This window comes from Nilaparvata lugens, chromosome X, assembly GCF_014356525.2.
Source record: "Nilaparvata lugens isolate BPH chromosome X, ASM1435652v1, whole genome shotgun sequence".
NCBI lineage: Eukaryota > Metazoa > Arthropoda > Insecta > Hemiptera > Delphacidae > Nilaparvata > Nilaparvata lugens.
Window position 1 is genome coordinate 38,159,408 of NC_052518.1, and position 27,699 is coordinate 38,187,106.

A 27,699-nucleotide genomic window follows, 5' to 3' on the forward strand; every position below is an offset into this window, starting at 1 on the left:
TAAAATTAGTTTTTTATTAACTTTACTAGAAAAAATGAAGCTAAAAGATTAAAATTACTACATTTAAAAAAAGGAAAATAGTGTAGGGCTACAGGTATATAAATTTTTCAACAAATTATTATTAATTTATCATATCGAAGACGAGGAAAAGAACCACGGATCCAAATAAGAATAAAATTTATAAACATAACTTTTAGGAAAAAGTTTAAAGAAAAATAATCTGCCCCCAAAAAAATTATAACTAAAATTAGTCTATAAAAATTATATTAGTGTATTCAGATGAAAAAATAAACGAAAAATTAAAAGAACTATATTCTGTATTAAACCCAGAAACTAGTTCAGATTCACCTTCAGAAAAATCAAATGGAGAAAGATTAGTTTCTGCTAATACACAAGCAAATAAAATTAAAAACAATGGGTATCCTATTATTGAAAATCAATTTAATTGTTGAGAATAAAAGAATTTAATTGAATTAAATCCATAAAAAAAATAAAATTAAATATAATCAAAAACATACAAACTTCATAAGAAATACTCTGCGAGCGACTGAGCGTATACAACCTAAAAGGGAATAAGATGAATTAGAAGACCATCTAGATAATAAAATTCTATATACCATAAAACTTAAACAAGCGATAAAAAACAATAAGCCTAAGGAAAAGCTTAAGAAATTGAATAATAAAGGATACAAACATCATAAATTTATGGAAATTAAAAGTCCTAATAAGGGTATCAAATAATAAGTTGTTGAATTTCCGAAATATAAATAATAAAACTCTCTAGAAAAAAGTTTAATAGCATCTCTAAAAGGCTGTAAGATACCTATATAACCCACCTTTGAAGGGCCCTTACGGGCCTGAATATACCCTAATACCTTTCGTTCTAAAAGAACATAAAAAGCTACAGAAATTAAAATCAGAATTAATAAAGCTATAAAACTCAATATAAACATATACTAACTGTATATTATACATTATTAAATTCTGAGTTTAAAACACTTTTCTGCCAAATTAGCAGAAAGTGTTTCTAATTTTAAAGTCCTTTCGTACTAATAAACCATAAATTAAAATAGATAGAAACCAACCTGGCTCACGCCGGTTTGAACTCAAATCATGTAATCTTTTAAAGGTCGAACAGACCTAAAATTCTATCTTCTGCCCCAGAATTCTAGATTAATTCAACATCGAGTTCACAATCAAATTTATATATTGTAAGCAAAATTTGCCTTCACCGAATATGTAAGGGTGGGAAAATGAAAAACAAGAAAAGATCGTACAGGTTTTTGATATTTAAAACAAAACAATAAATTATTCATTACAAAATTACAATTATAATTAGAAATTACAAAATAATTATAAACAGATGAATATTTCAAGGGCTATGATATGCCAAAAAATATCTAAATAATTATTATTTATTTTTTTGTTCCCCTCTTGACTACAGACTCAGGGACGAGTCTTTCAGCGGGATGGGTGATGTGTCACCTGGTCATATGGGACATATATATGAATCATATATTTATCTCATATTGATCAGGATTTTAGAGTTTCAATTTAGAAAAGTTTAATGAACAGTGTTTTTGTCTTTGAACAATTTTTGTCATCGACAGAAAGATTGTTTATTTCATTTGTTGTCAAAATTATTGTAGCTTCTCTTTTTGTTTTTAATAACAAACGTGCCGCTTGTGCGACTGATAAAAATATGTATTTGAAATGGCTTCATGTTTGGCATTGACTGAGTTATATTTAATACCCAAAATTTTACTTTTGGGTGTATGTGAGCTCGTTCGATAGGACTGTGAGTAAAGTCCTATATTCCCTGAATTGATATCGGCGTTTTATGATTCTTACTCAACAATGAATTTGAATAACTAATAAATTTCTGACTATCACCATCCTCAACATGATCCATACTCATATTTGTTTCCACTATGGTATTACCTATAGGTTTTGAATCCTCAACACACAATATCCCATTTTTAAATGACGTTTCTGTTACACCTGATTTAGTATTATTATTATTATCATCGATGTCTTTTACATCCGATTCTTGCAATTCATCACATTTGTTACATGAAAAGGGGCCCCTATACTCTGTCGCCGAGAACTGAGCCCCCACTACAAGTTTTTTGAGTCATTCTTTTTCCCATTGTACCTACACGACATAGTGGAATGATTTTTGGCATTGCATATATGACAAAAAAAATCATCATCCATTTTTTTGTTTCTCAAATTAAACCTGCATTCAGCTGTCGTATGCGTAGTGGTCTCACATATCACACACCATCTTCTTTAAAACTTGATATTTCTTTGTGATGAATATCTCCATCTCTATCATTCCTATTTCTTCGATCAAATCTATTCCCTTCAAATCTATTTCCTTCGAACCTATTTCCTTCCTCCATATATCCGTGGAGCAAAGAAAGGTCGCTTTTCATCAGCCATATTCAATGTTTCAAATGAAACAACTGTATCCGATTTTATAATAACGTCTGTCTGAACCGCACTATCTTTATTTTCAATAAAAGTTTTATTAAAAATATTTGAATCCCCGTCTCCAGATATAGGTTGTTCACTTTTACTAACTTCTGAGGAATCCAGAGTAAATTTTCTTCTCAACGTCTGCTCTAAAAAGACAAGATTGGAATGCTGTAACGCTAATTCGTTCGATAACCTGACCCCTTCTATTATATGATTCAAAGCTTCCTCTTGACTAAGTAGATGCTGGTCAGGTTGTAACAACGACAATTTCAAGATCCTAATATGAGATCTCAAAAAATCTAAATCCGCATTTGGGGGAACAAACAATCTATATTGCTGAGCTATAAACAACGCTTCTTTAAGATTCTATTCTTTTGTACGAATATTCCTAAGATCTACCACTGCACTCATTCCATAATACGAATATAAATGAGAAGATAAATCACAACAACAATACAGCAACAAATGAAAACCACAAAACTGAATCTTCACTGAGGTAACCGGAAAAGTCCAAATTTTAAAAGCTGGATTAAAAACCCTTGAGCCTCCATCAAATATGTGAGCAAGATATGGACGGCGAGAGAAGCCTCCACCAAATATGTAAGCAAAATGTGCCTTCACCGAACATGTAAGGGTGGGAAAATGAAAAACAAGAAGAGATCGTACAGGTTTTTGATATTTAAAACAAAACAATAAACTATTTATTACAAAATTAGAATTATAATTAGAAATTACAAAAGAATAATAAACAGATGAATATTTCAAGGGCTACTCGCTTTGCTGCTAGTGAGGATTCAATTGTTGTGGTTATGAAAAAATTTAAGAACAATGACTCAGTAGTCACCTACCTTTATGAAAATGGCTTCCCACTTTGGCATTCACTGGTATTTCGCGGCGTTAATTATTAATTAAAAATCAAAATAACTGATCCAATGAAATGGGTTCAGATCCCGTCCTATTTCAATAATACAATTCTCTTTAAACTGCCCGAACTGCGACAGGAAAACTGTAGCAAAATCTATCCCCTTCACCAGAACAGCCGGACTTTACTCACAGTCCTATCAAACGAGCTCACACACACCCAAAAGTAAAATTTTGGGTATTAAATATAACTCAGTCAATGCCAAACATGAAGCCATTTCAAATACATATTTTTATCAGTCGCACAAGCGGCACGTTTGTTATTAAAAACAAAAAGAGAAGCTACAATAATTTTGACAACAAATAAAATAAACAATCTTTCTGTCGATGACAAAAATTGTTCAAAGACAAAAACACTGTTCATTAAACTTTTCTAAGTTAAAACTCTAAAATCCTGATCAATATGAGATAAATATATGATTCATATATATGTCCCATATGACCAGGTGACAATATATGAAGTTTACAAATTTATTATGCTGTTATCCCTAAGGTATCTTATTTTAATAACCCTAAATTAAGGTTCAAATATACATAAATAAATGGTGTAAAATACTAAAGGTTTAAAATTTTAATTGTCACCCCAACAAAAAATTCTATTAAATAAAAATTAAATCCACCTTAATATTATTATTCAATTAAAATTTAAAGATCTAAAGGGTCTTATTGTCCCATTTTTAAATTTTAGCTTTTTAACTAAAAGATAGATTTCACTTAATTGAAATAATAAAGTTTACTTCTTGTTAAACCATTCATTCTAGACCTCAATTAAAAGACTAATTACTATGCTACCTTTGTACAGTTAAATTACTGCAGCTATTTAAAAAATATTTATTAAGCAGGTCAAACTTTCAATAAATAATATATCTGAAAGAAATGTTTCTGATAAACAGTCAGAAGTTGATATGCTGAATTCATAAAATCAATATTTATATAAATTTACTAATTAAATTATAATTAATAAAATTAATCATTTGATTAATTAATTTTGTTTTAAATTGAATATGAAACTAATAAAAAAAATATATTTCAAAACAAGTTTATATAGAAGAAAAATTTGGTAAGGTCTTTTCACAGTCTGGTCGTTGAGTAGTCCTATGGATTACATGTATTGAGATCATATTATTCCTATGTGAATAATAATGTTATGCTCACTCATGAAATAAATCCATGAAACCAAATCTTGTTCAATCCTAAAATTATTTGTAATTTTTTTATCAAGTTTTGTTCATAAGTGATGAACATTTGTAAGTACATAACATGGAACATGAACATGGCAGAACATGATGAACATAAGTGAGTCCATTGTGTGATGTAGCCTGGTTATGCATGTGTCTTATTCTCACTGATCCTAAATTGTTCAAAGTTGTGAACATCCTGGTCACTGTAGCTAAGTTTGAGCCAGCGCTCAACAAAGCTGTTCCAGCTTTGGAAGCTTTCATAAACAATCGGATGTCGTTTGCTGGTCGTTTTTCAATCACAATGGATTTTGGGGTGTTCATGGTTGTCACCTTTTGATGTCCCAATGGAGGTGGGTATCTCCCTAACTTTGTTGAATTCCAGGTTCAAACTCCTCATTTCGTCACAAACAGCCCTTTGATTATAAATTATACTGGGGTGTTTCTTATAGGACTCGGTGCTTGTAGTGGTGCACTGAAGACGTCTGTCTGTATTAGATGTCTCAGTAGAAGCCTGGCTCATTCCCTCCTTATCTCTCCAGTTGGTACATCCTAAACAGTTGTTAGCTAAAGCAGAGGTCGGGAACAGCCGAGCCCTCACGAAGTTACCCGAGTGCAGAAAATTTCCGACCTGAACTCCGTGCACTAGGAGCGCGACGCAGTCCGACCCTGAAAAGACTTTCAGAGAGAGTGATGAGTCATACTTTCAGCAAACGTCGGCTGAATTGTAGGATCCCTATGTGAAAGCACAGGAGAGCTGTGAAATATGAAATATGATCTTCAGGACACGGGAATCTGCCATGTGAAATTAGCCATAGAGTGTAAGTTATATTATAAAAGTGTATAATATAGTACCTGTTCATTTTCACTGTATAATTATATGATAATAGAAAACTATATTAAAAACAGCCATAACTTCTCTGTTTTCGGGTATTTTCGAAAATGGAAACTTATGCTTAGAAGAATTTTGGGTCGCTGAATCCATCCGGAATCAGAAACTTTCTATCTTTAAGGAAGATAGATTTTGAGAAAAAGTGATGACGGGAGAGACGTAGAATCCTCATGTAAAAGTCGAGATTTGTCCGCCAGTATCTCGATCAAGACTGGTTTTTGCCTGCCACGAGGGGAAATGACATGACAAAAGCCGGTTCCTGGCTCGGGATCCCCATGTGAAAGACCAATTGGCCTCAAAGTACTTTGACAAAAAAAGTATACACTGCTCAGTGTTCAAGTTGCACGTCTCCTATCTTGTGAAAGAGGCCTTACTTGCCATTGTTTCTAAACTAGGGCAGCCACAATTTATCTAATAGTGTGATCGCTGGGGCTTGGCACTCAAATTTCTGCTCTAGACTTTGCTGGGCCAATACTTTCCAGAATCCCCCAATATTACAAAATTTATAATGTTCTTGGCCATTAAACATGTCAAGGACTTGTCTATCTAGTCTGAAAATTCAAGTGTGTTACCTGATGTCGATCTGTATATGCATACCACTGTGAACCTTTGAGATTTGGTATTAAATTTCGGGGCAATTTCACGTGACAGTTCCTTGGAAATGTGTGTCTATTATTTCAAATCTGAGGTCTATTGTGTTATAAGCTGAGTTATCATCATGAAGTGAGGTTTATTTTATCTAATTCAACCACCAGCTGATGATTTTTTTTCTATAGACAACTTTAGAAATTCTAGTGGATTTAGGAAGGAAAATTTCAAATTGATATGTCCTAATTCATCATCGATTATTCATGTCCATTACTATGAAAATTGTTCATTATTTTGAATTAGCAATGAAAGGATTTTTTATGAATCTATAATAGTTCAGAATAACTCTGTATAATAATCGATTCCTAATGATGATTGCTTATTTAATGACTAGTCACGAATTTCATTTGCTGTTGTTATTAATCCGGGAAATTCTTTTCATTGAAACTACATTTAATTTGAGGAAATGAGTTAGAGTAAATTGAAACAGTTTTACTTTTTTACCTGCACATAAGAGAATATTTTCTTAGTATTCTCCATATTACTAAGAAATGATAAGGATGGTCCAATATCTTCCAAGTCTTTGTTGAGCTTCTCGATCGTCTTCTGTAGTCTATCTTCGAGTTCATTTTTTGTTTGTTCAAACATCTAGTTCGAAAAATACAAGAAAATGAGTTAATGCGAGGAAATGTGTTGATTAAACACGCTGTACGCAAGGACAATGGTAGTATCTACAAACGTTTACAAGCTGTTGCGGGAACACGGATTTGGAAATGTCATGTACATTTTGAGTTTCGGACATTTCACATTCCACGTTCCCGTGACAGCTATTGGAAGCTAGGCTACTATTATGCATATTATGCAGCTGAGAGATGAGTAAGATGACGAATACTAACTGTGCAACGAAACAATTTCATTCATTGCCTTGATTAAGATGAATTGAAATTATTTCAAGAGTGAAAATCAACCTTTATTACAAATGCGTTGAGTGTACACTGTTATTGAAGTTTTTTTGTCTTTCTTTGAAATTAGAAATTCTCAAAGATATTGAAAATTGAAGATAATTGTCATTCCTGATTAATGGATACTGTTATACAGTATAAACTGAAAATTCTATCTGCAACAAGACTGTAAGGCTTGGACTAAAAAGATCCAAACAATCAGGCTACATAATTTCAAAAATTCTGGGTGAGAATGTAACTTGAAGGTATGATGAAAAATGTGAAAGGAAGGAATTGAAGATAAAAATTGAACTGTTGCTCATACACATACTTGCAAAGCATTCGAATTGTTGATCACATTATCACTATAATCTGTACTATTATAATATTGAATAAAGAGGCTCCGGTCACTAGGCTATAATTGAAAGATTGTAACAAATTTTATACCAGTTTCAACAGTCTAATTATTATCTAAGTAGTGGAAAATTTTGTAATTCCTATAACAACTTTATCTGTCTTGTTTGTTTCATTGTAAGACAAACTCTAAATGAGTATTCCGTACTGTTTTATTTATCTAGTTTTAACTCTCGATCTTGATTTTCTGTCTCCGTCAGTTGCACAGCTTGTCTGATTTTTCCCTCTTTGTTGTGCTATCACTTGTTAAAACACTACATGTATTTCGGATTGAAGCGGTAAACAAGTCGTCCTTCTTCCAATTTTTGATTCATTCTTACTTTGAGTTTCATAGAGACAACTCACTATCATTTCTTGTCTGGCGTTTTGAATAACTTTATGATCTTTGAATATTTAAAGAAGATGTATAGTCAGCTAATCTTCAGTTTAAAATTTTATATACCCGAGTAGGGTTAATTTTTTTTGTTAGTTCTCAATATGTAAATTCTTTAAAAGTATTTTTTCTTCTCCAGTTTTCAGTTTCTTTTTCTTGTAAAGTTCAACTGAACATGTTTTCCCCTTCAAATCCGCTTATACAGTGGTCGAACTATTTCAACTACCCGAACTTCTCGAACTATCCCAACTACTCGAACTATTCCAACTACCCGAACTTCTCGAACGACTCCGACTACTCAAACTATCGGAACTACCTCAATATCACATCAGCAGAAGAATATAACGAATAAATCATCTAAATAAACTGGAAACATCTATCGTCGTCAACTACAAATGGGAATTTGTGCCGTTTTACTTCATGAAAATTGAAGTGTTGTGTGTATGATTATTTTGGGGCCCCCTAAATAAATGGTTGAACAAGATATTCATCATAAACGTGTAACATTGAATATGTTAACCTTTATTGCTTTCCTTTTTGTTATATTTAACAATAATAAATAGATCTGTGGAGTTCATTTTATATTATAAATTATTTGGAATAATCCCTTTCTCATTTGAATGCATATAACAACTTATATAAGGCTGCACCTTGGATCGTAATATGAAATGGTTATCTATTCACTAACTGAGAACGATTTGTTGACGAATTGTTGAGTTTTTGTGTCTTGGAAATGCATTAATTGAACAGAGAAATAATTAATGGATTTCCATGATTTCTGCAGCTCAGTAGTAAATCAACAAACAAGCGTTTCAAGATGTAACAGAAAGTTATTGGAAGCTGAAAATCATGACAAAATAATGAATACATGATCAATAAGCCAGGTCGCAGCTGCGCAGATCAAGTACTGGATTTAACTACCTATATTGGAGAAGGTATAAGAAGGGACTGAATACAGGTGTGTGTACCTCACAGCAGCTTACGTCAATGTCTAGCATACTGTGCTGCTGTCCAAATTTATACAAATTATAAAGTGCTGAAAAAAATCAACCTCAAAACAGCATCACAGCTGACGGTCATTTTTATGTGACACTGGGAGATGATACAAGAGTATTGAGGAAATTCAACAATGGATTACCTCAGTTAGTTTAGTCTTGGCACCTTTGCTCTTCAACGTCTGTATAGCTGACTTACCAGCCACCACTGCTAGAAAATTTGAGTAAGCAGATGACTTGGCTATTGCAACACAGAGTAAAAGTTTTCCAATAATTTGAGGTGACACTTTCAAAAGACTTGTGGAGCGTTAGTAGCTTCTTCCAGGAATGGTATTTACATACAAGTGTCATAAAGATAGAAACAAGATGCTTCCATCTCAACAACAGACAGGCTGGAGCAAAGTTGAGGATAAGATTGAATGACTCTCTTCTCACCTGCAACCATCTCAGATATTTACTGGGAGTTACAGTGGACTGGAGTAGACAGGCTGGAAAAGATTTGATGAGAAGATTGAATGACTTTTTTCTCACCTTCAACCTATCCCCTTAATTTTTGGGAGTTACACTGGACCATACACTTTCCTTCTGGCTGCACCTTCAAAAACTTTCTGGGAACCTGAGTACTCGAAACAGCATAATTAAGAATTTGACAGGACTTTCTGGGGGTGCATTACCCCTAGTTCTGTATACATCTTCTCCAGTTCTGGTTTTCTCTCCTGCAGAGTACTCCTCTTCTGTTCCTCAATCAGCCCTGTAGGATAGTTTCTGGCTCCTTAAGATCTACACCTCTGCAGTGTTTGCCTGTATCAAGTCATATAATGCCAACCTAACATCCGTCGGTCGAGAGTCGTAGGAAATACTCAAAAAAAGTTCCAATCCTAACCTTCCTATACATGAGAACATTAGCAACATGAACTTTTCCAGAATGAAGTCTAGATTGCCACCAGTCGAATCTGCTCAACGTCTCCTCGAAGAAAGAGATTCGACTGGATTACTCAATAGGTGGCTTCATCACCAGCAGAGTGGCATAGTATACTGGATATAACAAGACCATATAGTTAGTTTTATTTGCCAAGGAAACAGTGGTATCACCTTAATAGGGTACGAAAAGGGAGGGCATGGTCGTTGTGGAGTTTCCCAAACAAGATGGGCATGAGGGCCAGTGCAGAATGTGACTATGCCGAGCCGAGACAAGCAGTTGAGCACGTAGCTTTCAACTGCTGCCGCCGAGCTCATGCTGGTCAGCCTCAGGGTTCTGTTCCTGCCAAAAGAGTGGATTGGCTGGATAAATGACCTTTGACTACAACAAATGTATGTAATTCAATCTATATATTTTTAACCGAGACTCATAATGATTTTTCTATTAGATAATATTTCATAAACATAAATCTAATTTTTTATATGTATTAAATATATTTTTTCTAGTGTGGCTCTTGACTCCTGATTGCAGAGATGCTACATGCATAGTAAATAGCTGGTGAAATAATGATTCCAGCGACGTTCAACTGCAAAAATCTGAATGGTAATTGGATAAATCATATTCTAAGAATTAGTGGAAGTAAATGTACATACCGTTGTGAATTGTTCAAATATTGGAACAATGTTATACAGCCAATTCACTAAGCTCGAAATTTTCATCATATTCTCTTCACCAATTAGAACAAAGTCTAGCAATTGCGCGTTGACTTGAGCCATTTTTGAAATATCTTGTCTTTTATTATCTACAAACTTTGTTGTTGAAAATTCCATATAATTTCCCAATGCAACTAATTCTGAAGTTGTCCTAGGGACTTTCAAAGCTCGGGCTTTCAATGTTTCAAATTCTGAACATATCCTGAAACACAGATTTTTTTAATTCAATTTATTAAAAACTTTATACATAACATGATAAGTAAAATCAATGTGAAGGCCATACATTAGATGTAACATTAATATGAAAAAAGTTGCATGGTTGCCTGTAAAGTCGGTATACGGGTGAAAGTTTTATGTGACAACAACTTTGAATGGTAAAATAATTTTAATGTGAATATTCACTCGTATAGTAGGAAGAAGGATGAAATAATAACTCACAATGAGAGTGAGTGAGAGGCACGCGTCCCTTCCACTCGGGCATGGTTAGCCCGCGCCCACCTAAGAGCGAGAGAGACAACCATTGACTTGACATTTTGAATTAGTGGCACAGTCGCAGGAGATTGCTTGTGGCGCCTGCGCAGGTTGACTGCTCCGTTTCACTCTCTCTCCAGGTGAATGCCTTCGGGTTTGCTGCTGCGTGCGTTGCTCGCCACTGCTCCTATTCGTGCTCTTTCCAGACGACCGTGAACCGAAACGAACGCTCTCACTCGCTCTCATTGTGAGCGCATAACGTGGGAACGTAATGCAGTTTCTTGAAGTGTCTCCCGGCAAACCAATTTATATTGACCACCCCCCAAATATTGACAGAATTTCTGGAGGAGCATTACGATATAGCCAAAAAAAGTAAGAAGTAAATGAATAACTCTATGCTTGGACGATAAGTCCGTATCCATGGAGGAGTCTTCTGACAATCGATGAGAAAAAGGATAAACTTACTATACTCTATTGATACTAGATACCATAAGAAATCAAGTTACAAAAAAATTACTGATAAAATGGAAAAATTTTTAATTATAAGCAAAAATAATAGTTTAACTAAGGGACTTGAACTGGAGAAAAGTATTTAATTTGCGGCATTTGAGGTATCATACAATCAAAATAGAGATGAAAAGTATGGTACCTGTGGTTGAAGGGGAAGAAAATACTGAACAAAACCAATAGGTAAGAAACGGACTAATAGGTGCAATATCACTATACATAAGGAGACAGCAACAGAGCCTCTGCAGCCGCCAGGCCAATACTGAGAAGCCACCTGCTCACTCTACGCTTATAGATGGCGATGCTACACCCCCCAAATATTGACAGAATTTCTGGAGGAGCATTACGATATAGCCAATGAGCCAAATGGAAAGAGTTTGATAATGGCATTGATTTTTCGAGACGAGGGATTTGGATGTTAATATCAGATCTATTTCTGGTTGGAAAATTATGCTCAATTTCTGTAATCATGGATTTTTTTATAAAGATTAAAAGGTTTTCAATGAAAAGGTGTTCAAAATTTAATACTGGAAATTCCAGGTACAACAAATGAGTAGGGTATTTGTTATTTTCAAAAAGGAGCGTGATCTTTGTGAAACTGCAAGGGGATGCAATACATTGGATGAGGCAACCCCCCTCACGACAAGATACATAGGCTACTCGAACAGGGACTGAACATAAGCTTGATAAACGTTCTTGCAGTGACCGGCGCCCAGGACTCACCCTAGCTGACCAAAAGTGTAGTTTAATTCTTGCAGCCGCCGCTTAAGGTTCTGCACATGAGCCCTCCAGCTCAGCTTATGATCGAATACAACACTAGATACCTATACTGTTCAACTTGTTCAATAGTTGGACAGCCAAAAACAGCAGACAATGGGCCATATGAATAAAACCAGAGCATATGCTCATGGGCATGAGCATGGAGCTCATTGGTTTTGCTCATGAGTATTAGGTAGAAGCATAAGCATTTGCTCATTTTTATATGAATAAGCTTTACCTTATACTCTCCCCTTATGCTCCTGAACTCTGGAGCAAATTTAATGCTCACATATTTTAAAGATTTTGCATCAGCTGATTCGCCTTTGTGGACTTATTGAGTCCATTGTTCCACCAGCATTGAGAAGAAAAGAAAGGACTTATCAGTTGATGAACTGCTTATCCTCCAGACAAGAGCTGCCACTGATGAAGGATATGCTGAATCAACCCCTTAAAAGATTAAGGTCTAGGCATTATCATTAAGTTGAGAGATAAGATATCATAGAATTGTGGCAGGAATGGTTTCAGGTCAACATTAAGAATAAGACGTTGGTGGAAGACCCATCTGTGCCTTTGCCTGGAATGGATTTGAAGAGAAAACTTTGGTGCAGGTTGAATCGCTTTCATACATCTGCAGGCAGGTGTGCTCAAGCACATACTACTTGGGGCATAGCCACTGACCCCCACTGCACCTGTGGGGATGTGCAGACGATGCAGCACTTTTTGGAAGACTGCCCACTGTATCGCTATGGAGGGAGACTCAGGGGTATTCACCTGGCGGATGCGTGTGCCATGTCATGGCTGGAGGGGAATGTGGGAGAGCTTGGCATTTGACCTACCAGAAATGAAGAAAGCCCGACGAGACATATCTATGTTGTATATTATAAACCCTATATGTACGTTTGATTGATTAGTTTGTCTTTATATTGTTGTTTGTGTGTTATATTAACGAACTGGGCCTGAAAAAAGCATGCACATATATATAGTGCTGAATATGCAAGTATAGACACCGCTTGTGTTTGCATCGTCTGCTCTGTTCTCTATCCATGAATTGAGTTTTGGGTGAGTTGAGTTCTGAATTTTGAAATAATTGCATGAAAAAATGTAATCTCTATAATAATTTTCAGCATAATCTTATAATCTCAATAGTATCCTTATATCATCTTAAATGCCTATTTCCTATTCTGTGATGGCTATCTTTATATCAGATAGGTATCTTTTTTATTCATTCTTATGTAGCAATGATGATGATATTATATCATGGTTGAATCTGAGAAGAGTTTTAAGATTTATAGTTCTCAACTATTGGTTGTGATAGTATCTGGCAGAGTTTTCTCTTACTCACAGAAATTAGTAGAGCCATTTTACTATGAGCAAAAAGTGAAAAGCTGCTCCAGACTAGACTCACCTTTTTTGAAGCATTTGCTTCAAAAGTTGAGCAAATGCTCTAGTTTATTCATAGAAGTTTGAGCATGAGCTTTTACTTTTGAGCAAATGCTCAAACTATTCTTTTTATGAGCATGAACAGAAGGTTTTGCTCACGTTTATTCTCAGAGAATGAAGCATATGCTCCATATTTTAGAAATATAAGCAAATAATGCTCAACTTTATCCATTTAGCCCAATGGATTGCCACATGAATGCAACTCGAGCTCAATTGGTCCCAAGCTGGCACGGTGAAGGACTGGGAGGCACTTGGTTTGTCCAATATTAATTGACGGGACATTGTTGTCAAACCAGTCCTTCAGCTTGTCACAAAGTAAAATTGTGACGAGAAAATATTGCTAAATAATCAATAATATTATTGAAAGACGCTCGGCTATCAGTAAGCTGGCTGACTGCGTAGATGAGGAGGGTACCAATGGTGCACCATCTTCCACACATCAAGAGGATTCTCACCACCTCTGGCAGTGGCAAATCTCCATCCCCTACTATGGGACAGTATTTAAACGCTGGACGAGCTGAAGACAGTAGCATCCCGCTCCTAACCGTCCTCCTTCCTGTACAGCGGCCCATTGGCTGCCATCTGTCCTTGTTCATCCCTCCTGTACAGCGGCCTGTTGGCTGCCATACAAACCCCGCCACCCCCCCTCCCCCTGTACAGCGGCCCGTTAGCTGCCATATGTCCTTGTTCCTCCCTCCTGGTACAATGGCCTGTTGGCTACCGTACGTCCCTGTTCATCCTACCTTGTACAGTGGCCCGTCAGCTGCCGTTCTTCCCGCCTGGTACAGCGGCCCATCGGCTGCCATCCATTCCCTCCTGGTACAGCGGCCCATTGGCTGCCGTCCATCCCTCCTGGTACAGCGGCCCATTGGCTACCGTCCGTTCCCTCCTGGTACAGCAGCCCGTTGGCTGCCATCAGTTCCCTACTGGTACAGTGGCCAGTTGACTGCTGTCCTTCCTTCCTTATACGGCGGCCTGTCGGCTGCCATCCGTTCCCTACAGGTACAGCAGCCCGTTGGCTGCCGTCCTCCCATCCTCATTCAGCGGCTCATTTGCTGCAGTCTGGCCTTCCTCTTTTTGTATTATACTGGAGTGGAACTGAGGCCATGAGGCCATTACAAAATTACCCCGAAATGGTGTCATCAGAGCAAAGAGCACTTCCCCAATGACAGAAGCACCAAGAGGTGCTGTCTACGATAGCTGAGGCACGTGAAAGGCAGAAGAAGAACTTCGATTTGCCTCCTTTCCCTGCCCACATTACGGCTGAACTAAGTCGTCCAGGAGCAACACCAGGGTAGTATCATCAGCAAAAATAAACAACTGATCAGGTAGGCTTAACCTTGATATGCTCTTGATATACACAAGAAAAATTAAAGGCCATGAAGTACTCCCCTGGATTACACCATTATCCACTGTCTTTAGGTGACTGACAACCCCATTATTTGATGAAACTTCCTGTCATCTTATTCCAAAACAGCTTATGACCCAATTGATTGTGGTATTTCTAACTCATATTGCTTCAATCTTAGAGATGAGTTTATTCCTCTCAATTGAGTTGAAAGCCTTGACTAGATCTAAAAATGTGATTAATACTTGTTCACCTCCTAATTTTGATGTTACAAATTTTGTTATTTTAAATAGAGCATCAGATGTAATTTTTGAGGATCAGAAACCAAACTGTTCGTCCAAGATTATGTTATTGGCAATTAGAAAATCACTTAAATGGATTTTTACACACTCTTTGAGAATTTTAGAAACCAAACTCATGGCAATGAGAACAAAAATAGGTCTCAAATTACTAAAAGATGATTTCAAACCAGATTTAGGAATGAGAATCACCTTAGCAATTTTGAATGTTTCTGGGAATTTCTCAGATGAGACTCTGAGATTTATCACATACAGGAGAGGGATAAGTAGATTATGTACACTCTCCTTAAGCAGTTTAGTAGGGATGGTATCCCAACCTGCTGCAGAACGACCTCTGATACCGCCCACTACTCTCACCAGATCACACTCGGTAACAGGTCACAACGCAAACACAGCATCATTGGTGTAGTCAGTCTCTAACCTCAGAGGGCCCTGAGGGATAACATTCTGCAGCCAATTATTGTTCACCCACAGAAGCAAAATATCTATCAAATTTGTCAGATACTTCTTCAGTTTTAGAAGAGGTAATAGGACCGCCATCAATGAAAGATTTTCAATAGAAATAATAGTGTTCTTATTACTTTCCATACCCTACCTACTACCATGGATAAGGAAGAATATTGCTTTTCAAAAAAATGAGGTAAAATTACAATATTTCTATACGTTTCAAGTCTAAAAAATGCTTCTTTAGGTATTGATCTCTGTGGTGTGTGTGTGTTTGTCTTTATCTGTGAACATGATACATCAATTATTCCTAATAATCAGTGGATGGACATGAAATTTTTAACTTGATAGATCATGAGGTTCTTATACCAAGAGAATCCGACCTGAAGAAATTATTCCAAAGAATGCAATAGAGAATGACAGATGAATAAAAAAAATTGTACTTTACATGGTCTTCTCAAAAACGGCATCAACAATTTCGATCAAATTCATACCCTGGATAGTAGGAATAAGGGCTTGAAGGAATATGTTTTATGCGCAGGCGCAGAAATAGTAAGTCTCACCGAACTAGGCTCTTTATTTTTATTGTTTTCTTCAAGTAATTGTAACTAATATAATAATTTTATCAGTGTGATACGAACCAATTAGTGCGCGTCCATGTTAATTTGTGTTAAATGCAGCGGGATATGTGAGTATACACTGAGGATTCCAGTTGAATTCTCATCTCAGTACGTCTAACCTAAAATATTTTTCGTTTTGAAATGCCAATCTACGGTAGTATTGTCTCATCAGGAACTGAGAAAGAGCGCAACTACCTGAAAAGTGAGAGAGTGGATTCTCTTGTCTGATTGCTATTCTGTTTCAATTATCGCTACTGCGATAGATATAGCCTATTCTATTCTACTGTAAACGTTCTATCAACGATTTGTTGTGACTTGAGAAATTGCAGATGAGCGCGTCAATTTGAATCTTATCGGGCCTGCCAACAAAATATTTTCTTTGAATACTTTTTCGTTGGGATCTCAACCTGATCAGATTAGCAACCATTCAGACGTCTTCCAATAGCGGCAACTTTTAAATCTTTTTGAGTACCAGTCGTGATTTTTCCTTCTGAAGTTCACACTTTTCATCCTTTCTCTTTTCACTCCCATCTTCCAAGTCCTTTCTTTATCAGGAGCTTCCTTTCTCATCCTGCTTTGATAGCTCTCTAAGCACTTCTTATTGCCTTTTTCTTCCTTCCTTCTACCGTGTTATATAAATAACAGGAATATTATAGAATCAACTTGTGCATCCCAGATTGCAATGATGACAAGGTATATACGCAATAGCTATAAAACTCAAATGGAGAGCAATCTCAATAATCTAAAAGAGGGCTTGATTGACAGCTCAGTGATAGATACCACTGTAAATTTTCATGCGATTTTTGAGGTCATTTCAGAAAAATTTTCTAGGGAGGCAGTAGTAGATATAATCCCGCCTGTTATTTCATTGCTTAATAAATACGATGCAGCAATTAAAGTCAATGAAGATCTAAAGACAAACCTAGCAGACTTAGCAGCAGAAAATGTTTCACTGGGAAAATCACTTTCACAGGAGCGGAAGAACAGGAAGTACGTGTTGGATGATTCGATTTGCAATGAAGAGAGGGCGGATTCTGAGATCAGAGAGCTCAAGTCAAAGCTAATCTCAGTGCAAACCACTGTTGATAATCTAAGAGTTGAAATCTCTACAAAGGATGCTATTGTCAATCTTTTACAAAGTGATGCAAAGCATGCAGCTGATCAAATTAAAACACTAGAACATGAGTTGGCATTATTTAAAAAAAGAGAAACGTTTCCATCAGAGCAGTTTATTACCCCCAAGAAAACTTGTAAGTTGAATCGAGTTTCTGGCTACTGTGGTGTAGAAGTGAGGAATCGTTTCTCGCTTCTCGATGTTAATAATGATTGTGAATCGCAGCAGTCAGTCGTGGGTCATACTTTTGCAGTGAAAGCGCAAGTACATAGGAGTGCCTCTCCAGACGGTACCAAGTCACTGTCTAGACAGTCGGTAAAAAACCGCATTGTGATTCTCGCTGATAGCCAGGGAAGGGATATGTACAACTTTTTGAGCGGATTATACAAGGATTATGATATTTTTGTTTATACACTACCGGGAGCTAAGTTGAAACAAGTTGTCAAGAATGGACTGCAGTTTGTGAGACATTTGACAAAGTCAGATTATGTGTTTGTGATGGCTGGATCAAATGATTTTGGTCGCTATAGACCATGCTATCTCTCCGTGCATCAGGGATTGGATGTGGTTCTCGGAGCGGGATTGAGCACAAACATCATAATCAGTTCGATTCCCTGCAGATATGATGAACCTCACCTGAATGATGACATAGAATTCATCAATGCCTCAATCTCAAACAGACTCTCCTCGTACATTGGCAAATTGAATGTTGTATACGGTGATTTCAATGATAAATTGCACAGGTATCACTTTAGTAAAGGAGGTTTACACTATGGGAAAAAAGGAAAGCGCTTATTAGGGAAATTATTCAGTGAACTTGTAATCGGTAAAAGTCAATCAAAACGCCAAGTAAAAGAGGTAATGGAAAACTGTGACGATGGAAATGCGATAGTCCCCGACCCTGATTACCAGTACTCCATAACAACAGCCTCGACCCCTTTGGCCGAAGAGCCTCCCGGCATTAATCTTGGGGAGGCGGCTGGCGCCCTTCATCTTGGAGACGAGACTCCCCACCGGATGGACGACGGTGATCACAACATCTCATCACAGTCACCTCACGATCAGTTGGTATCTTCTGTCTTACCTGTCCATAATAATTCAGGAACTGAATTTTCATCTGTGGAGCGTGATATTTCCACCAATTCAATGAGAAATGTTAATTTAAACTGAGAATTACTGACAAAGAGAGTAACTCTGCTTATAGACTTGTACATAATGATTTATGTAACTTAGACTATGATAAAAATAATTGTAGTAGAAATAATTTAAATATTAGCTCGACTAATTTTAATATGGAGGTTGGTCAGTCCACTGTGTTCAACTTCTTGTCGTGGAATGTTCAGGGGTTAAGTAACAAAATTGACTACATTGAGACTCTTCTAAATGACAATGACACCCATTTTGTGATGATAAGCGAGCATTGGTTAAAAAAGGATGAATTAAATTTCGTAAAAATAGAAAATTTTCATTTAGGTTCTTATTTTTGCAGATCTAATAGGATTCATGGTGGTGCTGCTATATTTGTAAATGATAAGTTTGAACCTAGGGAGATGCAGAGGGTGAAAGATTTGTCCGTTGAAATGATCTGTGAGTCTTGTGCAATTAAAATACCTGCATTGAGTGTAATAGTTGTTTCCATTTATAGACCGAGCAGCGCTTTGTCAAGTAGCTTCTCCGAATTTCTGGACATATTGCATGAAATATTAAATTACCTATGTACTTTCAACTGTCATATAATTTTGGGCGCAGATTTCAATGTTGATTTCAACGTAGCAAACAAGTACAGAGATGATCTGTTAAATTTATTGGCCAGTTTTAACTTAAGAATAACAACGAAAGAGACGACACGACCAAACTTACATACAGGTGGTTCATGTATAGATAACATTGTCACTGATATTCATCACACTAGGTGGGAAAGTAAAATTGTTTATACTGCTCTCTCCGATCAATTGGCTTGTTCATGCTCCAGCCGCTACCGCCGCCTACAGGCGATTTCATGTATCATTATTTGTGCTTGTGTGCTTGCATTTATTAATAAAGTCAGTGTCAATCGAGAGCTCGAGTCGTGTGTACAGTGTTATTATTTATTTAACCTCTCTATTATTAGAGTAATTAGTTTTACAGTCCACGGTGTGAGTGATTACGACTCGCATCTTAACGTATGTTTGATTAGTGTTCATCATCACGTTAATTCATGGTTCTCCTTATCCGGATAATTACCGCGACATAAAGATGAGAGACATTTTGATGTGGACAAAGTGTAAGCGTGCGTGTGAGTGAGAAAGACGGAGCGGAGAGAGACATTTCGTTCATCGTTGAGTGTACTGTGCATGTCTAGACAGGTCTAGATATTATGCAGATTGCAGAACAGCCGTGCAGAAGAGACGTGGAGAGGAGCATCTAATAACAACAACAATTGCGTAAGATTGTTTTCATAGTTTTTCATTACTGTAGCTATCAACTTGATTTCTACATTGCTTCTAAAAGAGTCAACTCAATATAAACAATGGATGAAGATGCGATTAAAAAAGCTCATCGAGCTAGAGGATTACAAAAGGCTAAAATAACTAGAATTCATAGCTACATAGAAAGCAACTTTGATGATACTAACAACATTGACTACGATATGCTCAAAGTTAAATTAGAGGATTTGAATACAGCATTTCAATGTTATGATGAAATTCAGTTGACGTTAGAAATGAATGATGAGAAAGAAGAAGTGGATAGATTTGATATCGAGGATATTTATGCAACACTTCGTGCAAAAATGCGTAAACTATTGGATTTACAAAACAAATCAAAAGTCACGGAAACGGTTATTCAAAATACTTCATCCAATGATTCTATAGTTCTTCCACAAATAAATATACCAACTTTTGAAGGCTTGTATTCAAACTGGCTATCATTTTATGAGATTTTCAAAGTACTGGTTCATGAAAACACAAAGTTATCAAACATTCAGCGTTTTCATTATTTATTATCTTCTGTCAGTGGTCCAGCTAAAGAATTGATTAAAAACTTATCACTTACACCACAAAATTATGAAGTTGCCCTGAAACTATTGGAATCAAGATATGCTAACTTACGGATGATTGCCTCCAATCATTCAAACCTGATTTTGAACATACCTGCTGTTTCAAAGGAGTCGGCTACCGAGCTAGCTTCATTCATTGACAGAGTTTCGAGTAATTTGCATGCTTTGAAAGCATTTCAAGATTTGAACTATGCTGAGTTCATTTTAATTCATTTTCTCTGCCATCGTTTAGACACAAATACAGCTAAAGCTTGGGAGATGAGTTTGAAGGCTGACCAGTTTCCTTCTATTAACGATTTTATTTCATTTCTGGAGAAGCGACGTCAGATTCTGGAGAATACATCCCATTCTCTCAATGACATTTGTAAGGAACGATCTGATAAATCACAAACTCAAAAACATAGTGCATCTCAAAGGTCACAGTCACAGTCATATCATGTCAATACACAACATGCTGATAAAATATGTTTGTTTTGCAAAGAAAATCATGCACTTTATTCATGTAACAAGTTCAATCAAGTAAGTATTTCTGAAAGAGTAGCCTTTGTGAAATCAAATAAGCTATGTTTCAATTGTATGCGAACAGCAGAACATCATGCAAAGGAGTGCACTAGTTCCAATAGATGTAGAAGCTGTAATGGAAACCATCACACACTGCTTCATTTCAAAAGAGAAGAGTACAAAGAGAAGGAAATGGAGCAAGAGAGTGGAGGCTCATACTGTAGTGTGAAGACGCAAAGAGCGTCCAAAGTATTGTTAGCTACAGCAATAATTTCAGTTGAGGATAAGTATGGAAGACAACACAAATGTAGAGCTCTTCTAGATGCTGGATCACAAGTAAATTTTGTATGTGAAGCTCTAGCCCAACAATTAGGAATTAAAAGAGAAGCTGCAAATTTGTGTATTTCTGGTATAAACAAGATTTCAACCTCAGCAAGGCAAAGTGTATCGATAAAAATATCATCAAATCACAGACCATTTACCAGAGATATTTTGTGTTTTGTACTGCCACACATCACTGGTGATCTCCCCTCGTCAAACATTGATGTTAGTAGCTGGGGACTCCCTAACAACATTGTCTATGCTGATGAGGAATTTCAAATTGCAAGTAAGCCACAGATTCTTTTGGGAGCTGAAATATATTATGAAGTTTTATTGCAAGGACGTTTTGATCGTGGTCCTGACTACCCTAAAGTGATTGAGAGCATATTAGGATGGTTCATCTCCGGAAAGCTGCCAGAAGACTCCAATGAAAATCATGCAGACAATCATGTCAAAAGTTTCTTAGTGTCAAGTGCAACTGATGTGCAAAAGCAACTACAGAAATTTTGGGAGATGGAGCAATATGATGAGCCACAATGCAGATCAAAGGAAGATGAATATTGTGAGGAATTCTTCTCTAAGACTACCAAAAGAGATGATGATGGGCATTTTGTTGTAAGACTACCACGGCGTGCCAACCATAGGGCTTTGGGAGATTCATTAATGAATGCAGAGAATAGATTTCTCAAGATGGAGAAGAAACTGAGCAATAATGAAATTCTAAGAGAAAATTATGTTAAGTTCATGCATGATTATAAAGACCTTGGACACATGAGAGTCATCCAATGTAAAGATCTCATTGGGAAGAAGCATCAAGAGAAAGCTTATTACCTACCTCACCATGTTGTTATCAAGGAAAGCAGTAGTACAACCAAGTATCGTGTCGTATTTGATGCTTCAGCAAAAGGGAGCAATGGGGTATCTCTGAATTCTATTTCGATGACTGGTCCAACTATTCAACAAGATATATCATCCATAATTCTTCGTTTTCGTACTCATCTATATGTAATGACTAGTGATATCACAAAGATGTACAGAATGATAAAAGTGCATCCAGATGACTACCATCTTCAAACAATTCTCTGGCGAGACAATCCTCATCAGGACATCAAGCACTACCAGTTGACAACATTGACTTATGGAACAGCACCAGCAGCCTTCCTTAGTACTCGCTGTTTAGCTGAATTGGCTGAGGAGAACAAGCAAGAATATCCACATGCAGCACATGTAATAAAAAATGATTTTTATGTGGATGACCTATTGACTGGTGGAGATGACCTTGATACAGTGACAGCACTACAAAGGGAGGTAGCAGATATCCTATATAGTGCTGGATTCATGCTACACAAGTGGTGTGCTAATGACAAACAACTGCTAGAAAGTGTTCCCAAGGAGAAAAGAGAACAAAACTTGTCAATCAAACTTGAAGAAGCTGAATCTATCAAAACTTTGGGTTTAATCTGGAATCATGAGAGGGATATTCTCAATTTTGATATCAACATCGATTCATCCAGAACAAATTACACAAAACGAATGGTCTTATCAACAATTGCATCAATTTATGATGTGCTTGGTATCCTGGGACCATTTATTGTCATGTGCAAAATTTTCATGCAAGATCTGTGGAAATATGACTTAAAATGGGATGACAAACTTCCTCCTAAATTACATGAAGCATGGAATGATATTATTCAAGAAATTCCAAAATTGAGACTTATTACAGTACCAAGGTTTGTGAAGGCATCAGGCTCAATCATCAATGTACAAATTCATGGATTTTCAGACGCATCAGAGAAAGCGTATGGAGCTTGTGTTTATTTGAGAACTGTTGATGTAAATGGATCAACTTGCATACGACTCCTATCTTCAAAGTCTAAAGTGGCTCCAGTCCAACAGATTTCTCTTCCTAGATTGGAGCTGTGTGGAGCACTCATTCTGAGCAAGTTAGTGAAGAAAATTTTATTAGCACTACGTTTTGATGTTGATAAAATACTATTGTGGACAGACTCTACTGTAGTTTTGGCCTGGTTATCAGCAAACCCTTCAAAATGGAAAACATTCATAGCAAATCGTGTGTCAAAGATACAAGAGCTTACAAATCAATACACCTGGCAACATATTTCATCAAAGGAGAATCCTGCTGATGCAATTTCAAGAGGAAATTCAGCACAAACTTTACATACTAACAATTTGTGGTGGGAGGGTCCGGTCTGGTTGAAACAGACTGAGGAGAATTGGCCTCTGCCAATCACAAACTCAAGCACAGTTATGGAAATGAGAGACCCTGAAGTGTTGGCTAGTGTTGGATGCATTGAAGAGGAGTTTTCAGCGAAATTTCAATCCTTGACAAAGACATTGCATATTATGGCTTATGTTTTAAGATTCATCAACAATAGCAGAAATTCAAAGGAAAAAAGAGTTGATGTATTAACTCCAGCAGAATTAGAAAGTGCCCTGATCAAATGTGTGAGACAAATGCAAGAAATCTACTTGAGTGAAGAAATATTGAGTTTAAAGGGATCTGGAGTATTATCAAAGGGAAGTTCACTCAAGAGCTTGCTACCATTTGTTGACAAGTCAGACTGTCTCAGGGTGGGCGGAAGATTACAACAATCTGCATTGGATTACAACGCAAAACATCAGATCATTCTACCAGCAAAGGCACATTTAACTCAGTTAATAGTGTATCATGAGCACAAACGTCTATTACATGGAGGCAGCCAGCTAGTTCATTCTTCACTGAGACAAAAATTCTGGATTATGAATGGGAAATCGGTAATAAGAAACTTACTACATCAATGTGTGACATGCTACAGGTTCAACACAAAGAAAACTGAACAACTGATGGGCCAACTGCCCAAGCATCGAGTCAGTCCATCCAAACCATTTCTCAATGTGGGAGTTGATTATGCAGGACCATTCACTATTCATCAAGGTGGGCGGCGCAGTAAAGTTACATCAAAGGCTTATGCAGCTTTGTTTGTCTGTATGGCTACAAGAGCAATTCACTTGGAAGTAGTAAGTGATTTAACAACTGCAGCATTCATTGCTGCTCTGCAAAGGTTCATCTCAACTAGAGGAATTTGTGCAACTTTGTTCAGTGACAATGGTACTAACTTTGTTGGAGCTAAAAATGAACTGCATGAAATGTATGTTATGTTGAAATCATCAGAAAAGGCTATAAAGGAAGCAGCAGCGATTGAAGGAATTGAATGGAATTTCATCCCAGCACATTCACCACACTTTGGAGGATTATGGGAGGCAGGAGTAAAATCCATGAAATATCACCTACGTCGTGTCATGGGCAAATTTATCCCAACATTTGAAGAGCTGACCACAATACTGAAAAGAATTGAAGCATGTCTGAATTCTCGACCAATATGCCAGATTTCTACTGACATCTCATCTCCACAAGCTTTAACTCCAGGACATTTTCTTATAGGAGGACCAATCAAATCCTTTCCCGAGACCGACTACTTAAAAACTCCCATCAACCGTCTCACCAGGTGGGAGCTGAGTCAACAATGTGTTCAACAGCTATGGCAACGATGGTCAAAGGAATATTTACATCAACTTCAACAGCGAACGAAATGGCAGTCGACATCATTCAGCATCCAGCCTGGAATGGTCGTCATTTTGAAAGAGGACAATCTACCCCCTCTTCATTGGAAGCTAGCAGTAATAGAAGATATTCATCGAGGACCAGACAACTTAGTGAGAGTCGTGACAGTCAGAACTGATTCTGGACTTTACAAAAGATCAATCAATAAAATTTGTATTTTACCAACAAAGGATAATGAGAAATTAATATAAATTGAATTTCTGGTGGGCGGTAGTTAATAGGCATCTTGGTAGGAATAGTTCTTCATTAAATAGTTCCTGTAAGTTATCCGGTGATGAAATAAACAGATTCTTCTTAGATAGAATAGAAGCCCAGAACAAAAACATTCCTAAGAGTACTTTCGACTCCAATTACTACTTATCAGAAGTGCCAAAGCCAGAATCAAAGTTCATCTTTGAGCATTTCACCGTGGAAGAAGTTTTTGACACAATTCACAGAATGAATAACAGCAACTGTCTGGATGTGAATGGCCTTAACTCTTCAATACTGAAAACCGCTGCTTCCGAAATCTCAGAAGTTCTAGCCCACATTTTCAACCAGTGTCTGGACATGGGGATTTTCCCTGACAAACTGAAAAGGGTGAAGATGATCCCTGTATTCAAGAAGGGTGATAAGTCTGACATAGAGAATTACCGACCTATTTGTATAATAGAAATAATTTCTAAATTATTTGAGATGCTGCTCCACAAACAATTGGTAGGTTATTTCGAAAAAAACAGTATACTGACAGAAAGCCAATATGGTTTTCGTAAGAACCTGAGTACTTGTGACACTGTTTTGAAGCTTGTTCAGGATGCTATTGAAAAGTTGGAGCAAAATAGACGTGTCAACCTTAGAGCCTATGATCAATCCAAAGCATTTGAGTCAGTAGAATATAGTATCTTAGCGAACAAACTCTCATACTATGGCCTTGAAATCGCGGCAGTAAACCTCATTCATTCATACCTAACCAATAGACTGCAGTTTGTCTGTAGAGATGGTAAATTTTCAAGTGGTGAAGTCGTTAAGTTTGGTGTGCCACAAGGATCCATACTTGGGCCACTTTTATTTATCATCTACATAAATGACTTACCAAGTTTGATAAGCAATTGTCACATTGACAACCAACCCTACCTTTTTGCTGACGATCTAGGTCTAATAGTGAATGGTTCTGATAAACAAAGTGTAGATACAGTGGTTGATACAAGCACATTGGCTATAAGAGATTGGTGTGCATCAAACAGTTTAAGCTTGAACCTACAAAAAACCAACGACCTTCAGTTCAGCTTCAACACCAGGTCCACCGACATAGGCTATCTTAAGTTCTTGGGTTTTATGCTAGACACTAATTTAAATTGGAAGTGTCATATAACATACATAGCTGGGAAGCTGAGTAAAGGTTTATTTGTATTGCGCAGGCTGAGACATATTGTTAGACATGATGTTCTAATGAGTGTGTATTATGCTCATATCTTTAGTCATCTAGCTTATGGCATACAATTGTGGGGAAACTGTTCCACAATTATCACACTTTTCAGACTGCAGAAGAGGGCTGTAAGAATTATCTGTAAGGAACCACCCCGAGCTTCATGTAGAGCGCTATTCCGTAGATTAAGGTTATTGACTCTGCCTTCACTTTATGTGTTTTCATGTTGTTTATATGTTAAAAAGCACCTGAGTAATTTTAGATTAAATGGTGATATCCATAGTTACCCCACAAGGAGCAGTCTTAATGTTAGAATTGAGAGTAATCAATATACAAGCTCTCAGAAAAATTGGAAATATATGTCGGTAAAGCTATTCAATGAACTTGATGTTGACGTTCGAACGATGAATGTTCCACAATTCAAGACTCACTTGAGGGATTTGCTAATAGAAAGGTGCCTGTATTCTGTGAGAGAGTTTTTTGTCTGACCAAAGCTAACTGTGATATATTGTAAATTGTGTTAGGCGTCTAAGTGTCTGCTATTATTATATTGTATTATTTTACTGTTTACTAATTGTATTGTCAGTCTTTGTATAATCTTGTAGAAAATGACGTTGTTTGTAACATTTTTATGTTCCTTGACAATAAATGATTGATTGATTGATTGATTGATTGAATAAAGCTCATTGTCACAAAAAGCAAATTTCACAGGAGAACGTTTTTAAAGGAAATTCTACATGGACTCTGTTCATTTCTCCTCTAAAAATATATATGCTACTTGTTCAATTTTCGTTTGAAAATTGGAGTCATTGATGTGTAAAGATGATAACATTCATAAGACCATGTTCAATAACTATGTCATTCTAATTAGAAATAATGTTGAATTTCCCTATTCCAATCAAATTTTCAAATATAATCATCCTCATAAGTGAACTTTGTGCATCTTTATTTCGAAAGCCATTGAATTATCTTATAAGTAGCTGCCTAATCTATATAATAAGAGAGAGTAGGGTTGTGTTTGTTTGTTTGTTCGTTTGTTCGTTTGTTCGTTTGTTCGTTTGTTCATTTGTTCGTTTGTTTGTTTGTTTGTTGGTTTGTTCGTTTGTTCATTTGTTCGTTTGTTTGTTTGTTCATTTGTTCATTTGTTCGTTTGTTCATTTGTTCGTTTGTTTGTTTCTTCATTTGTTCGTTTGTTTGCATCAATACATGTCAACTTGTGGATTGCATACCGGAAAAATGGGAGTTTGGATCTCCAAATTTTGTACATAGATTCTAGGAATATCAATCTCATGTACCTCAAAGCCCAAATTACAATTTTCCTTTTACATTTTTCAGAATTAATGTTCAAATTTTATTCATTTCAATCATAAAAATGATGTTTCATAGTTATGCCATT

General features: G+C 36.5%; 1 protein-coding gene and 1 long non-coding RNA gene across 2 annotated transcripts; both read left to right on the forward strand.

Annotated features, from left to right (window-relative positions):
• Positions 1–1,074: 1,074 nt before the first annotated feature.
• LOC120355004 lies at positions 1,075–17,289 on the forward strand. Its single transcript, XR_005573362.1, has 3 exons — positions 1,075–1,211; positions 4,700–4,702; positions 17,277–17,289. It is a non-coding gene; the product is annotated as an uncharacterized LOC120355004 (long non-coding RNA).
• Positions 17,290–19,380: 2,091 nt separating this feature from the next.
• Positions 19,381–25,105, forward strand: LOC120355003. The gene is made up of 2 exons (XM_039443226.1): positions 19,381–20,196; positions 20,479–25,105. The coding sequence occupies exons 1-2, from the start codon at positions 19,927–19,929 to the stop codon at positions 25,087–25,089; spliced, it is 4,881 nt and encodes a 1,626-aa protein (XP_039299160.1). The 5' UTR covers positions 19,381–19,926; the 3' UTR covers positions 25,090–25,105.
• Positions 25,106–27,699: the final 2,594 nt, after the last annotated feature.